Source organism: Clarias gariepinus, chromosome 7 (assembly GCF_024256425.1).
Source record: "Clarias gariepinus isolate MV-2021 ecotype Netherlands chromosome 7, CGAR_prim_01v2, whole genome shotgun sequence".
Lineage (NCBI taxonomy): Eukaryota > Metazoa > Chordata > Actinopteri > Siluriformes > Clariidae > Clarias > Clarias gariepinus.
The window spans coordinates 21,520,317-21,536,568 of record NC_071106.1 but is presented as its reverse complement, the minus strand read 5'-3'; the positions used below and the strand labels follow the sequence as shown (position 1 = coordinate 21,536,568).

Below are 16,252 nucleotides of genomic sequence, written 5' to 3'. Positions count from 1 at the left end.
AGATTTATAAAGACTTACAATTTGTTCGATCAGACTTCTACCTATAGTACAGTAGTGCTTTACAAATGAGTAGGACATTGTGTAATAACTAAGCTGCAGTAAGTGAACACATAAATAGCATACTTTTGTTTTTACAAATTCCAATCTATCAGGACAGTGCAGTGCTGATTAACCTCAGTGATTTCTGGGTGGGTCAGTGTGAGCGGTGAAAATGAAACCACTCCATTGGCAGCACACTACAGTGAGCACGTTAGTGATTTTATTAGTGTGTTAATGGCACAAAGAAGTGGTGCTTTGTTCATGTGCAGACTGGACAGTAGAAGTGGCTTGTCTTCTCGGAGTCTTGTGCAAAATGTTATGGTCGCTACACACAATAAGATCACGATTGTATCAAGGAAAAGAAACAAATGTATAAAAAAATGGAAAATGTCTTCTCGTTGAATAAAATGTCTTTATATTAGCTTGTTGAAGGCGGAGGGTAGATAAAGCGGGCTGATTGGGGGAGCAATTGATGCCTTTCAAGGAATAAAGGAATAGGCCATTTGAGGAGATGGGTCTCTAATAAAAGAACACGAGGCAGGGAAGGAGAGCGAATGCGTAAGTTCCCCACAATCCTTTTTTCACACATGACTGAGGTGCTGTATAATACAGCTCTGAGAGTAAAAAAAAGATTCAATTTTAAAATCTACAAGGAAGCAAAAAATTGGCACGTGGAACAGAACGCATCAATCACTACAGCCTTCATATCTGTCTATAGTCATACTACTATAGTGAACTAAGTGAGATGTACTAGGGAAATATTTTTTTATGGCAGGGTGAATCTGTCTCTATGGTTAAAAAAAAAAAAAAAAACTCATTATATGAGGCTTTCAGCTACAATTCAATAAAGTGTTTGATTACGGGAAAGCCTAATATCGTGAAATGAGCTCTGAGATTTCCAAAAGGGTGACACCTATCCAAACAACGTGATCTTATCAGCGTGTACAAAAAAAAAGCGCAGAATTAAATAACGAACAGAGGAAAACAAAAATCACTTCCAACTAAAAAAAAAAAAAAATGTAAAAGGTTAATACTTAAAAAGGACTGCATAAAATTTGTGGACAGAGGTTGCAAGGTGGGGTAATGAGGGAAAAAAAAGAAGAAAAACAAAATAGGTAGGGAGCATCCTTTCTGCCACAAAGCCAAGCCAAAACATTACATTTACTTACGATTTTATGATTTCGCATCATATTATCAAACTCCTCATTAATTTTTTTATATTTTTCTTCTGTGTGGGGTGTGAGGACATATGAGGCATCAGGGTCCGGGCTATCGCAGCCTCTGTGTTCTTTCTTGTTTAAGGCCTGTAGTGAATATCAACATAAAAACAGGGATCAACAAAGACTGCAGAAGAGAAAGCAGTACTTACACCAGAGCGCTTATATATTAAATCACTTTCTTCATTTAGTTTGCCCAAACGGTCGTCCATGAGGGGACTATGGCGAAAACAATCATCGGGATCAGGACTGGCACAGTCACTATGGCCTTTGGTTCTTAATTTCTGCAATAAAATTGGAAAATTCACATACAATGCACACAGAAACATGCAAACATGTCTTATGTAGACTTACTGTTTTAAAGACATAAAGTACATGCATATACACAGTTCATTATTTATGTATACCTACTAGTGGGTTAATACTATCTGTGTCTGATTAGTGTCTAAACATCTGTATTCATTTTTTGTATTTAAACTACAGTACATATTTGCATTTAACCTTTTTTTTATTTTTGTTGCTTTTTTATTCAATTTAAAGCCTACAAATGCACATCTGCCTGGAGAGATTGACAAAGCAAGACTACAGGTAAAAAATGATTATAATTTTTTTCATTCACAAAACATAACAATAAATCAGGGAGCTATTGTTTATATGTGACAACAATAGCCACCTACCATTTTATTTGTTACATTTCAGCAAATCAGAAAAATGCAAAGACATGATAAAAGTAAGTTTAAAACAAAACTGTAGAATGTTCATTAAAAAGCAAAGAAAATGTGAGAATTATCGTGTAGGTTTTTTTCGTTTAGAACATTTTATCTGTCTATGCTGAATAATGTAACTGTACTTGGTTACACCCATATGATATCCACAGTGTGCCGACCCTGTGTACAGTAGCTGTGCTTTGCAGGTCTACAGTTACTGACTGCAACATCACACGCTGCATATCCCACATGTCTGTCCCATCCATTTAAACCTTCCGTATTTTGCTCGGAGGTCCTCCGATGTACGAATGTTTCTGCTCCTACTTTAATTGATCAAACTTTAAACTCCCTTTATTTCACTCCTGCTGTTTCAGTGTCTATGTAAGAACTACTACAGAGAACTGCAGAGCTGAGCAACAAGCCAGGGGAGGATATCTGCTTATATGATGTCACAATAGGGAAGTGATTGAAATGGCATGTTTGAGCCTCAGACAAATGTCTAATGTTTTTTTTTTGTTTGTTTGTTCCTACGTAAACATTGGAGATCCATCTAAATGTCTAAAATTATTAGAAAGTGAATTTGGCATAATAGTTCCCATTTTATTAAAAAGAGAGATCAGCGTGGGGCCACCACTGAACACTGAAAACCTTTATTGTTTTTTTTTTACTTTCTCTTACTTTTCACATACAGTATGTTTAGATGGGGGGGAAGTTAGTAGGTTGGAAATGTGAAATTAATAAAAATATAGAAAAATATTGTGCTAAAGGTCATATGTATTTGTACGTTTTTGTATATAGTAGATCATATAATGCCGGCCCGTTCATCTGGCTATGGTACCACTGCAGGTATATTTCAGACCCGTGGGAAACACTATTAATTTCATATGTTAGACACTGTTTCACTGTTGTAAGTGTATTAAGCACAGTAATGCTGCCTAGACACAGTTACTTTAGCTACAGTAGGCCAACAATTTCATGGCGACATTGCTCCCCAGTGTAGCCTGATGTCCAGTGACTAATGTGCTAAGTGTCTTTAATACTCTGGTGCTTCCTCCATGCCTACTACAGTATATTATATACTAATATTATAGCCACTGTAGAGGAAATTGTGATTTTTTTTTAAAACCATCTTGCTCTAGAGAAGCCAAATCATGTTTCTTTCATTCTCTGCCTATATGTCTCATACACATTCATATTCTTGTTTAATGTGTGTGCGTGTGTGTGTGTGTGTGTGTGTGTGTGTGTTTCAATACATTTTTCATTATTTTTCAGTTAACATAAGCCACCCAGCTGGATGGCGGCCTCACATAAGAAGGTCCCACAGCGCAGCCATTTGGAAGCTGCTTTGAGTTTCTTCCAGCACACTTGCCACTCACAGAGCATGTCAAGTGCTAAAATAATGGATTGTCATATCTGGCCACTAACGCTTATTTGAGCATGAAATAGACTGATTGTTATAAAGGAAAATAATACATTTGTATTGATCGTATTACACGGAAAATTTTTTCTCTTCTGTGCATGTGTGAAATATGTGAGCCTAGGGAGACAGCGTTTAGAAAAATTGGCACAACAAACTTCCTATTAACGCATTGTGTGTGTGTGTGTGTGTGTGTGTGTGTCTGTTACAGCTGTCATTCTCAAGTATGTAGCAGGAGGGTGATACTCTTCACCATTTGTGCATTTATGATGCATTCATTCAGGACGCGCTTTATAGAAACAGATATGTATGCTTTTAATGAACTATGTGCAGCTTGGCTAATGTATTACTAAAAAGTTCTTGAAACTGACACTGCTCTGACTGTGCTACCGTATTTGGCTCCTGCTACTTTAACAGAGTATCAGGGCATCTGAATTTCCCTCACATAAGCACAAGGATACACGCGCACACTCCGTGTACACGAAGAAGTTTTAAAACATCGCATCCTGTAGTGTGCAATGTCCACTAATGGTTTGCTGCTAGCAACTTCTGAGGTGCTCAGCTTGCCCATACAACTATGGGTGGGTCGACGAGAGTAGCTTTTGCTCGCTCTTTCCGAGCAACGCCTTCCTGAGTCATTTCCTGTTTATTGAGGCCTCTTTGCAGCCGAACGCCTGTGTTTACCCGAGAAACTATGCACTTTCTCCCCAAGAGTGCCACAGATTCCACCAGGACCTGCAATTTAAAACCCCAACCTGCTCATTACGTGGGCAGCGGTGAGGTCGGACTGGAGGACTGGAGGCAGGATAAGGACAGGGCAACCTAAGCCCAGTGGCACGCCCAGTGCCTGTGCCAGAACACAAAGCATGAGCACATAATGCAGGTCATGAAATATGTGACACAGAGACACTATGACACGCCCAAACCATGAGGGCCTGTTCATGCATGCCGAGGGGTGAAGGTCTATGATAGATGGAGCTGCCACATTTATTTTTTGCTTGCTCAAGTGCTAGAATTGGGAATAATACGCAAGGGTGAGACGTGAAGAAAACCCAACACCATATATGTATGTAAGAGCTGTGACAGGGAGGGTGTTACAGACCGAAGTGTTGGACGACGCACTCGTAAATCCTTCTTAAATGACTTGGCACGTTTCGGCTGTCCTGCGGATTCTGCCTGCGGCTTCTAGTAAACGGATCACTAAATCAGCACATGGCTAAACAGGTGGCCCTATCCCCAACACCTGCCAACCCGCCTTGCTGCCCAACCCAGCCAATCGGCAGCCTCCGCACACCAACATAGCCTTAGAAGGGAGCCTGAAGGTCATCAGCTATGACCCCTGCAATACCGCCAGCCCCCAAACAAGTTCCAACCTAACCATCACACTTGTTGTCATTTGACACCTTACTGGATCCACAAATGCCCCAACATTGTCTGAGGTGTTGCCAAGTGTTAATGCACACGGACGGATCTGTTTTCAACTCCAGACACGAGGAAAAGTTGACGAGCTTATTCATGTGTTTGATTAAGTTTATTTGAATTAAGTAATTTGATTTGAATTTACAATTGAAACTTAAGATTAGTACAATTTTACAAGGTGAAGGAAAGAGGGAGTTCATATGTAAAAAGATCTAGAGAAAAGAGTGATGACCCCGTCATCTGTGCCTCATATACGTAAAACAGTCAAATGGCTCTCGCTTAAAGCACATGAATCACAAAAGGTCTAGAAAAAGAAACAAACGTCAAGCCGGAGGTCTTGGTTTGTTAGAATAACAAGAAAAGAGACAGACAAACTAAAGTACTAAAAGTAACTCTTATGTCCCTACTCTTAGCACTACTCGATTCCAAAACTGAACTTTCTCCAGCATCTCTTACTATTTACAGCTACCGTTCATTTTTCGTAACCAGAAAAATAGAAAGAAATACCTGAAAAGAGCCACTTTCCCATATATCAGGATATAAGATGTAGTACCCAAAAATGTATCTAAAAAGCATTTGTTTGTTTTGGTCAACCATCACTGATCAAATTATAATCTCAACAGATTTTTGGGAGGCTAAAAATAACATTCAAGCGAAGCTCTTGCATAAGCCACCTACATTACCTGTTCACGTGATGTACTCTCCGTGAAATGGCTGGGCTCTAAGCTTTGAAACACCATTAGCCTGCTGCAACCTTCTTGTGTCTAGGCTTTTTAAGTTTGACTTATTTATGTATTGTATGTGACTAAACATTGACTGCAACTGCGGGTCTAAAAGCTCAGCATCTGAAATAAAGGAGGGATGGATAGGGGAGGAAAATGTCCGAGACAGAGAGAGAGAGAGAGAGAGAGATATTTCGTGATCTAGAAATGGTGGGATCATGATTTAAGTGTCATGAATGTTTGCCTACATTTGGACATGTTCTGATATGGTTCTAATATGTTTTAGCTCTAAAGGTCCACATCTGATCTTTCAAGGTCAAAGTATGGAACCTTATCATTACCCAATGATCTAGTTAGCAAAGTGTGTGTTTATAAATTCAGTTTGTCTAAATCTTGAAGCACCCTGTTAAAAAAAAAAATCTTGCTAGATTAAAAGACACATTCTGTATCTTCAATGCTAGGAAATTCTCTGGCGTGAACTCGAAAGCAACATCATACAACATTCTGAGTAGCAGTAAATGTCACCATGAAAACCAAATACTCTAGCGGGAGGAGCTTTATGACCTTTGATGACAATAAGCTACATTATACAACAGTCAGTTCTTGTCAAACTATTTATTGATTTCAGATTAAAAAAGAAGCATTCCATGAGTGTGGATGTGCTTAATAAACTCGACGGGCGCGCCCCTGCCTTGGAATCACATGACGCCATTTCTTCCAGAATAACTTTGGAAAGATGGAAACAAATCTAAAACAGCATGAAGATTTTGTATGAGACCTTAATTTCTGCATGTGAAAATTAAAAGGACGGATTTTGGTTTTAAAATAAAAAAAAAAAAAAAAGCCTGCAGTGTGTGTGTGTGTGTGTGTGTGTGTGTGTGTGTGTGTGTGTGTGTGTGTGTGTGTGTGTGTGTGTGCGCGCATGTGCGTGTGTGTGTTCTACAACAAAAAATTGTTAGAAGTTTTGCTTGTCAAAATAAAAGCTGACGAAGTTTCTTCATTTTCTTCTCTCTCTCTCTCTCTCTCTCTCTCGTGTCCACATGGCCACATAGGTAAGGTGGCCTGCTGAAACTTACAACATCACTGAACTTGCACCTGCTGTTCTGGCTAAGAGGCTTATCAAAGAGAGCTTTTAAGTGTGCAGCAAGGCCAAATAAAAGGAGTACAACAAGGCGGCTTAAGCGAAGCCTTTTATCTGTTAGACAAGCATTTCCTCGGCGTACAGTGGAGACATGCTCCCGCTCTTTTTGACATAACTAAAGAAGTGTATAGCCGTGTGCATTATCCTGTTTCCTAAAGCTTAATAACCTATTTTGTTGAGAATCTCAAAAGATCTTGACAGCCAGGCTGACCACACTCCAGAACAGGAAATGACCTCATGCTTGTCCTTCCTGCTGAGGTGCTATTGTCCACCAGCTTTTCTCACAGGAAGTGTGGTGGTGGGGGGCTTTCTTTGGTAATTACGATCACTGCGTAGCTGTATAGGGAAAAAAAATAAACTTATATATGTCTCCCCAGGATGCTGATGTGTGCTCACATCTTAACCCTCCACATGTAGACACAACAAATGGATTTATGTGCATGTTGGGAATCTGATTGATTGATCTAAGCAGCCTGTGAGGAGGAGAATGGCTTTAATATTGACTCAGCCATATATGGTAGATAATTACTAGATGTTGACCACTGAGATTATCGCTTTTATGAACATGACAAACTCCTATTAGCTGGTGTGTTGCACTGCAGGGAGCAATAGCTACCCTACTAAGAAAGGCAGCTGCCCAGAGACAAAACACCATCAGACTCGACAAAGCTATTAGTTGCCAGAGTGAGAGAGAAAACACTTTTAGTCAGTGGGTATTTTGAGACACCAGAGCAGACTGGGAATTCAACTCAGAATTGAGGATGAAGGCATCTCAAAGTCATTGCATGGGCTTCACAGGAAAATGAAATAGTGCAAACGACATAGCATTAAAGTGCGCCTCCCATCTTTCCTGACCTCAATATCTCATTCCCAACTGTAAAATCTGACTTGTTTTACTGTACTGTACATTAAATGAACAGCAGACCTTTCTTCCTTGGTGCTTGTGTTTAAGCTATCTAGGAACAAGACATCAGGTCAGATAAACTGTGCGTTTCTCATTTCATCCTAGCTTTCTTTCTCCTGTTCCCTCACTCCTGCTCTCCGGTTCTTTTTCCTCTCTCAGATTGGATCATTAGCCGTTAGAACCTTGAAACCACAGCCCTCCCCCCCCCTGCTCCTGCTGGCAAATAAAATATTCATAAAGACAATTAGGAGTTCCGATAAGGCAAGAGAGAGAGATGAGAGGAGGGCAGGCAGGACATGCCAGCTCTACTGCAACACTTTATACCCTCTCTGCAACAGAGTAGGCCTCATCAATCAGTGGCCAGAGAGATCTCTGCAAAATAGTCTTCTGGCATGACCTACCGCATATATATCCACATATATGTGTGAGCATGTACATGACTCTAGATTATGTATAAGGTGATTAAGTGTATGACTGAAAAACAGCACAAGTTTCACATCAACACTCCTCCTAAACAAAAGCGATCATTTGCGAGGGTCACGCCTGGCTTGGTGGTTACACCTACCTCAAACCCACAATGTAAATTCAGGTCACAAGCTGTAGGGCTCAATAAACCACCGGGCATCACTTTGGTAACCCTCATTCATATCCTCATGTGAAAGAGGCCGCCTTGCTGTCATTAGCAATTCCAACCAAATTAGGTCAGCTGATGACATACTTCAAGATCTGCTACACTAAACTGCCAAAGTAACCTTGCTCGGTGAGAAAAGCTCTGAAATGTGGGGTCGCTTAGCATACAGTGATGCAGTATGCTAAGCTACCCCAATAAATATATTTTATTTTAATAAATGCTTAAAAATTTGCTCAACAAGAGTGATTCAATGTAGTTCTAATGTTATAATATGAACCTTAAGATCAAAAAATGTTTATTTGATCCAGAAAAGCCGAGCATTATCTCTCTCTCTTTCTCGCTCTCTAACTACAATAATATGATTAAACCTTCGTGTGGCAACTGTTACTAAGTATGATCTTGTAAACACCTGCGGAAGTGGAAAAAAGGACATGATAAATGACTGATTTTGTCTCTGTCTATACATATGTGTCTGAGATGAAGTTGATTAAGGAAAATTAATGGAAATTAGATGAAGTAAACATACAGGATTTACATGTATGTCTGTCCTATTTCATAACTGTGTATGCCCAGGAAAACAAAATATATATGTAGTAATAGTTCCATACAACCTTCAGCTTGCCCCTGGCAGGTTTGTTACCAACCAAGTCTCTTTAAAGACCGCCAAGAATTTTATTCCTCTTCTTCTTCTTTTTCCTCTACTACTTTCTTTAAAAGCCTTTAAAATCATAAGCAGGGTAAACATAAGGAAAGCGTCTTTGAGTGGTACACAAACAGATCAATGATCAATGAAAAGCAAGTAATAGTTCAGTGGTAAAGTCAAAGAACTATTAATCAAAAGCACAGATGTGTTAGCACATCACAGATTGTGTAAACTTCCTAAACAGTTTAATAACTAATCTAAGGCCGAGCCAACAGAAGCAATCCTCAGCCCTACAAGAGGACACCTGAGGGACAATCAAGTGAAGCCGGTACAGGAAGCGTGCACCAGGATGACTGAAGTAGAATTGGGGTGAAGAGTAAAAGTGTGTGTATCAGGGAATATGAGATATCAGGATATATGGAGCAAAAAGAATAAAGGTTTCAGAAAGGGATGGAGAGAGATTTATTCTCGCTTTTATTAAATTATAGTCAATCATGTTTGGCTGTGTTGGTGATGCTTCCCCCTCACTAGAGAGCAATCAATAACTCAAGATCAGACCTCCATTAGCCCTTGCTCTTGTTGTCTGGGGACTGATTCTGAGAAGGGAGGCAAAGGAATAATGAAGGGGATGTTAGTTAATTTTAAGTAGTGTGGTACTTCATTGTTTCTTATTTTGTTTCTATTACCCTTCCACGGTCAACTATAAAGCAGAAAGAACATCAGGAAGCTTGTAGGAGATAGAAAACATGTATAAGTAGGTTTGATTTCTAACTGCAAGTCGCCAGCCTAGTGGCTCTTATGCCCATCTGGACCTGTCTGAGGGCAAATTACAGAGCTATACTTTACATTGCCTGGTAATATATTACAGCTCAGTCAGCTCACATTACAAAGAAAATTGATAGTGATATTTTGCTGCATCTGCATGAGCTTTCACGATTTGTATTGTTTTTTTCTGGTTTGGTGGAGAGCTACAAAAAAAAATCATTCCTGATTTGAGAAAGAATATGAGTGCTGTAGTGGCCATTGAACCACTCAAACTGGTCTCTGAAATCTTTTTAGGGACACTTCTAGTGAATTTTTATTGCCATCCCGGTTCATACATATGAAATAGGACAAAATGTTGTGCAAGACAATTCACACAACTTCTGTGCATGTACTAGAATAAAACACAAGTTCAACGCAGGACAACAAATACACTGGGCAGAGTGGTTATCCAACCAGCACACGTCTGATACATAATAAAAAGGGGGAAAACGTCAGAACAAACAGTGGCGAGGTTTTGCAAAACCGAACAAGCAATGACGATTTAACACGGCACCATTAGTAACAAGACAAAGGGCCTATAGAGTTCCAGTGGAAGAAGGCCTGAGTATGACAGTATGGGCTAAAACTGGCCTTTACTGCCTTAAGGTATTAAACAGAAAACGTGTAGCAAAACAACACTCTTTCAAACTAACTGGCTAAAATGATAAAGTGGAATGAATCATTCGCTCATGTTGCATTTCTCTCGTTTAATCCGTGAATAAAACATAAGGGTCATCTGTACAGAATCAGCAGGGCCTGCACTCAAACTTCTGCATTAGTCTTATTCATGATTAACATTTATTAAGGACAGGACTTTGCTGTTTTTGTCCAAGCATCTTGAACAATACTTGGTTTTGAAGTGAAAAATATGAGACTCGTGAAAGAAAGAGCGAAAGGAGGCTGAGGAAGCAGGCAAAAAAGAGAGTCGCTGACGTCAATGAGGCATGACATGCTGAAAATAAGACTCTCTTGGCAGTAACTAGGTAACAAGCGTTGCACTCAAGAGGGCAGAAACGCTCTGTAAGAGCTGCGTATGAGAGACTATGACACATGCACGCATACACACACAAGCTCACCAAAACACACGCACATCACATCATTGCTAAAGAGCTTTTTAGACACAGGCTATTAAGTGATGCATCATCGTACTAATGGTCAACACAAAATGAGAAAAAGGGCACCTGAAAATGAAAAAGTGCAAGTTTGATGTACTGTGTTGCCTGTGTTTTTCTCTTTACACACTTTTTTTCCCTGTAGCTGGACTCTAATGTTCATAGTGCAGATGAAGAAGATCTGAGTCGTGTTTCTCACTGTCTGTTCTCTGTTAGGAAGTAAACATGCAACAGTGTTTCCACAGCAACCTTCTCACACTTAACGTGTGTAAGGAAGAAACTAACATGACTTAAACCTATTCCTCAAGTCTTGTTTAAAACACACAAATCACTGTCCTCGCTCACATTCGGAGGGAAGAAATGGGATGCTCTGAACGAGAGCGCTGGTCCTGTCCTAGTGAAAACCCAAAGGAAAGGGAGTCCTTGTCCTATAAAAGAGGGCACTTTGAAAAGCAGTGGGAGGCTCAGAACAACACAATTAGTGTTCTGTCCCTCAGCATGGTATATTAAAGCAGTGCCTTTTAAACCTGACACACGTACTTCACCCTGGCAGAAGATAAATGATAGTGCCAATTCATTTACATAGCACATCGTCTTACAAAAATGGAGATGATCATTTACATGAAACATGATACGTGTTGTAATTCCTGAGTGTAAATTTTCAACCAGATCTGAAGCACAGCCTAAACCTTTTGTAGACATTCATTCACCTTCAGTAACAACTTTATACTGGGCAGAGATGAAATGGATCCAGGGCAGATCTTGGAACACTGAGCCTGAGACAGAAATACCGGACGACAACTGGCATATCCTCACTGGCTCACCGAGCAGTTTGATGAGGATGAAAATATTTTGCGACATTTGCAATTGCAAACATTTTGAAAAGCTTTGGAAGATTTTTGTGTTAGACAGTGATCACCACTATTGAATAAATATCTTAGAAAGAATGGTGTTTTATCCCTGTAGTACGATTACAGAGGCAGTGAAGTTGTTCTTAGATCTGATGGTGGCTCTTCTCTTTCCTTTAATTTGTCACACATTTTTAGTGGTTGTATAAATTATTACTGGATGTGTTATATGAAGAAAAACTCTTCATGTATGGATGGCACCAGGAACTACTGGGTACAATTTCCATCCAATTCTATTAAATTTTTTATTTATTTATTTATTTTTTTACAGTTTTTAACTTTTTGAAAGATTTATCATTTCAAACATTTTCAACAGCTTCATAACTGAATTGAACATGAGTAAATGTAGCCCATTCCTTATAGCATTAGTTATACAGTTATTAATTTTCTAAATAATAGAAAATTAAGCAAATAATTGTCTACTATTACATGGGATGCTGTGCTTGCCTGCCGACGTGTAAGTCGTTTAAAGCGTACCACCCTTAGGATTATCATTGAACAGTGACACAGGCCGCTACAAATACAGCTACAGACACAATGACTACAAATACAAACATACACAAGTTAAAAATGTATTTTAAAATTAGATTTTGAAGTCAGTGTGGTGAAACATGAATTGCCACACGAAAAAATTGCAACACATACCTGGATTAATTTTTTTCCCCCGTTTCTACAGTATCTCAGTGGATGCTAAAGCTGATTTGATGTGCTGGGATGTTACAATAACAGCACACCGCACTGTCAATCTAAATGATAAAAGTTCTCTTATCAGGCCAAACATAGAAGGCATTCCCAGACAGTGACAGACTACTGTACTGTACTTCTTTTTACTGTTGTGATGTGTTGGAGTAAAGTGGCACATCTATTCTAGCCTTTGCTAATTAAACACCAGACAGTCCTGATGCACGTTTGAAGCAAATAAAAAGCTAATTACGTTCATAAGACACTACAATTTTGCATGAATATTGAGGAAACAAAAATTTCCCACGTATAAATTTTACATTTCCTTGCAGATGATCTTATATGATCATGGATATGTGAAAATTAAAAATGCTGAAGAAGCCAGACTAATTATAAGACTATAAAAACTTCAGTGCACACAACTGTAATTATTTGTGGTTGGAACTCATTATTAAAAAATACCTCCGCTACACCCGATTGCTTCCAAAAAAGAGGCTTAGCCTTGTGTCAATAGAGCTGACATTTAGTTTGGTTTAATCGCTTCTTTAATATGGAGACATGTGGATGTGAGAAGAAAACGGGTATGAAAAGATGTGTGGAGAAGGGAGGGGGTTAAAGACTTGCCAAGGAGAAGACATTAAGGAGTGAGCGCTGGGGAATTGAGCAGAGACGGAGATGAGGATCGTTGAAATGAAGCGAAATGTTACAGATCATGAGGGAAATTAGACAAGCTTTAATAACCGTTACATCAAAAAAATAGTGCCAAAGTGATATCTGAATCGAACTGACAGCTGTTAAAAAGAGGGCTGCTAAGATGACTCAAATTATCATGTCAGAAACTTTCTTTCAGTGTACAGAAGGGCAAAAACTTTTTTTCTTTTAGTGAGGTTCATCATAAGGAACTATAAATCATGTCCTCAGTTTATGTAGCAGTTCTGTTGCTGTGCATGCATCTTTTTTAGATGTCCATTTTTTGAAAGTTTAGGGGCAGCATAATAGCATTATTCAACGTTATATTAAAAACAAAAAACAAAAAAACCCTGTACCTGATCCCTCCAAAAACAAGTGCTAAGCAGTGGAACCAAGCATGCAGACCTGTGGGCCATCTCAAATGTCAAACAAGGCTTTAGCAGATCACACAGCGAGCCTGGCCTGTGGCCAGTCACAAAGTCAAGCTGCTAACTTAAGCACTTACCAATTAAAATGTAATCTTACTCCCCTTCCGTCTCTCATGTTGTCATCTGTGCATATCAAACACAAATTAAGCCCCTGACCCTTTTTAGATTTATCCTTGCAGATGCAAGAGAATGACTCAGTGATGGCTTGAGTCAGTGGCAATGCTGTTCATTGCAGATCGCAGGTTTTTTTGTTTGTTTGTTTTTTGGTGTGTGTGTGTGTGTGTGTGTGTGTGTGTACAGGTAATGTTTATGGTACTTTCGCCCAGTTTTTCACTGTAATTGTCCTTGCTATCAATTACACAATGCTGTTTCATAATTTTAAAATAAAAAGCACTTTCTAAAGATGAAACATAACCGGAGTGGGTTACATTTAGAAAGAAGTAACACCTGGTAGACAATATGTGGAACCTGTATAACCCACATAAAGTACTGTATAGTGATAGTGCCCTATTCAGTAGCCTATTTAACTATAATTAAATAAAAACTAATTGGTAAAAAGAACTCTTCCTCAACCAGAAAGAGGGGCAGGCGAAATGCATTTTAGTTTCAGTTGTCTTGAGATTCATGCCTCTCTAAACATGGCAAAACTGGAATACAACTTTAGATTACACACAACTAGACCATGGTCAAAACGTCCAAGAATTACCTGTAATAACCAATTTCATTCAGCAACTGCTTTAAAAATGGCTACACCTCCATGAGGAAATTCTACACAAGTGTATTTGGTTAAAGGCTGGGAGCTTAATGCAGTTAGGGGAAGTCTGTAGGGTAGTGACAGGCCTGGCTGGGGCCAGCTCAAACACCCTGTGAGCGACACTATCTAGGCATGTCAGGATCGCAGATCCTCAGCACTCCAGGCCTGATCTGTCAGTGAAAGAGCCCAGACAGGGCCGCTCTGAGACACCCAGCCCCCTAATGTTTGGAAAATGAGTTTAGCCGCTAAGGCCGAACCAACAGCGGCATATAAATAATACCCCTATTAAGATTGCCACCCCTGCCTGCTAAAAGAGAAATGGGTTTGTAATTGCCATTGTGTTAACAGTGCCTGTTGTGCTTGCAGAGCACCCCAGAGCAGTCTTTGATTTAACAGTCAGGGAAATTGAGACAAATGGCAAAACAAAAGACAATTTAAATTATGTCCGTTCACAGGTTTCTTTCAGCTAGGTTAAATGAAATTAAACACATAAAATGGTAAGAAACATCTTTTTTTTGTCTGAAATGTTAGCTGATAATGGCATCGACATGAAATCATATTTGGGGATTTTTTTTACCTGAAAAATACACATGCACATGGAAATGTCAGCGTTTGACTTTATCTACTAGCAACAAGCTACTGCAGACAAATGCAAGAATTCTTGCTTGCATTTTTAGTCACGATATGAAAGCTACCTTTATATTCCATAATAGTACATTTAAAAAAATGAAATTTTAACAGTGATGACTTATATAACTTAATCATCATCAATTTACCCAAATGACATTTAAACTGTATTTTAATGGTTGACCTTAAGGGCTTTCTTGCCCTTCCACTCCTCACTATGTTCTGTTATTTCTCCTCTTTTCTCCTACCCAACACCAGGAGGAGGATAATTGATCAATCACGCTAATTGAACAGTCTGGCCAGCCAACGCACAGAAGCAGATGTGCCAATTTGCATTCATTAAGACAGACTGGGGGTCTTAATCACTATGCCTGCTGTGATTGACAGCACAAACAATTCTGTTTCTTTCTATCTAAACATAAAGCCCATGGTGTGCCTTCACTTACTTTGCTATCAGTGTTAATGATGCACACTGGTATGCGAAGGAGCTTGTATCAAGCTGTCTTTTACAAGATGGCAGAAATGCATTTCATAACTCTTTTGAGTCAAATAAGGCAGAAGAAATGACCTAACTTCGTGGCATTTCTACAAAAAAAAATCAAGCATGGGCATTCTGCACAGTAGTCAAGTCACTGAAAAAGTCCCCTGTGACATCATGGCATCAGCTACACCCCTCTCCCCACGCCCCCACCTTCCCTTGAGGCTATAGTGATGAAGGAAAGTCCTTTATCAGAAATATCTCTCAGGCCCAGACATTCAACTCCATTTCCTTCCTTTCCTCGCCCTCACTCCCAGACACTCAGTCTTTTTTTAATCCAACATTCACAGCTTTACTCACTCTGCCAGCTCATTGTCAATGAGACTTTATGGACTCAGATGGCTGTATAATGAATATGTATGCTATAGAAATTCAGTAGTGCTGTTGTTTAGAAGCTTTGTGTGTTAGACTGAAAGTTCAGTTTTGCAATCTCGAGCACAGGGACCAAGGGACATTGACATTTTTTTTCAGTCCCATGCTTTATGGAAAGACAATGGTGCAATTCATGTGGAACAGAAGTGGAAAATCACAAAAAAGGAGAAAATGGGATAGCTGGCATTTTAAAATGGTCAAGATTTACATATCATGCAAATTTTATTTTGACCATTAAACATCCTCAGACGCATGCCCTTAAAGGACAGACAGTTGTTTCTTTTTCAAGGACTTAAAAATCCATTAAACTTCATTATACATCATTCTTCACAGAAGATCTGTACTGAATATCTGTTGCATGTTGTATTGTATCTTTATATATTATAGCCCAGCTCTAATAAATGCTTAACTCTGATTGGTTAAAAAGTGTTTTATTTGGTTTCGTTTCTTTAGCAACTACTAATATAGGCACTTGTACAGCAAACACTCATCATAACC

The 16,252-nt window shown here is 39.2% G+C and overlaps 1 protein-coding gene across 9 annotated transcripts in view; it reads right to left on the bottom strand.

The window, feature by feature from the left end:
* mef2aa (myocyte enhancer factor 2aa) overlaps positions 1–16,252 on the bottom strand; it is an 89,181-nt gene that overhangs the window by 23,281 nt on the left and 49,648 nt on the right. For 5 of the 9 annotated variants that reach the window (XM_053501120.1, XM_053501123.1, XM_053501119.1 and 2 more), the window contains 2 exons: positions 1,439–1,540; positions 1,209–1,343 (listed from right to left, as the gene is read on the bottom strand). In XM_053501120.1, the coding sequence (XP_053357095.1) occupies positions 1,209–1,343; positions 1,439–1,540 (237 nt within the window). Of the gene's footprint in view, positions 1–1,208; positions 1,344–1,408; positions 1,541–16,252 lie in introns of all 9 variants that reach the window. The other 4 variants (XM_053501126.1, XM_053501128.1, XM_053501125.1 and 1 more) reach the window with 2 other exon arrangements.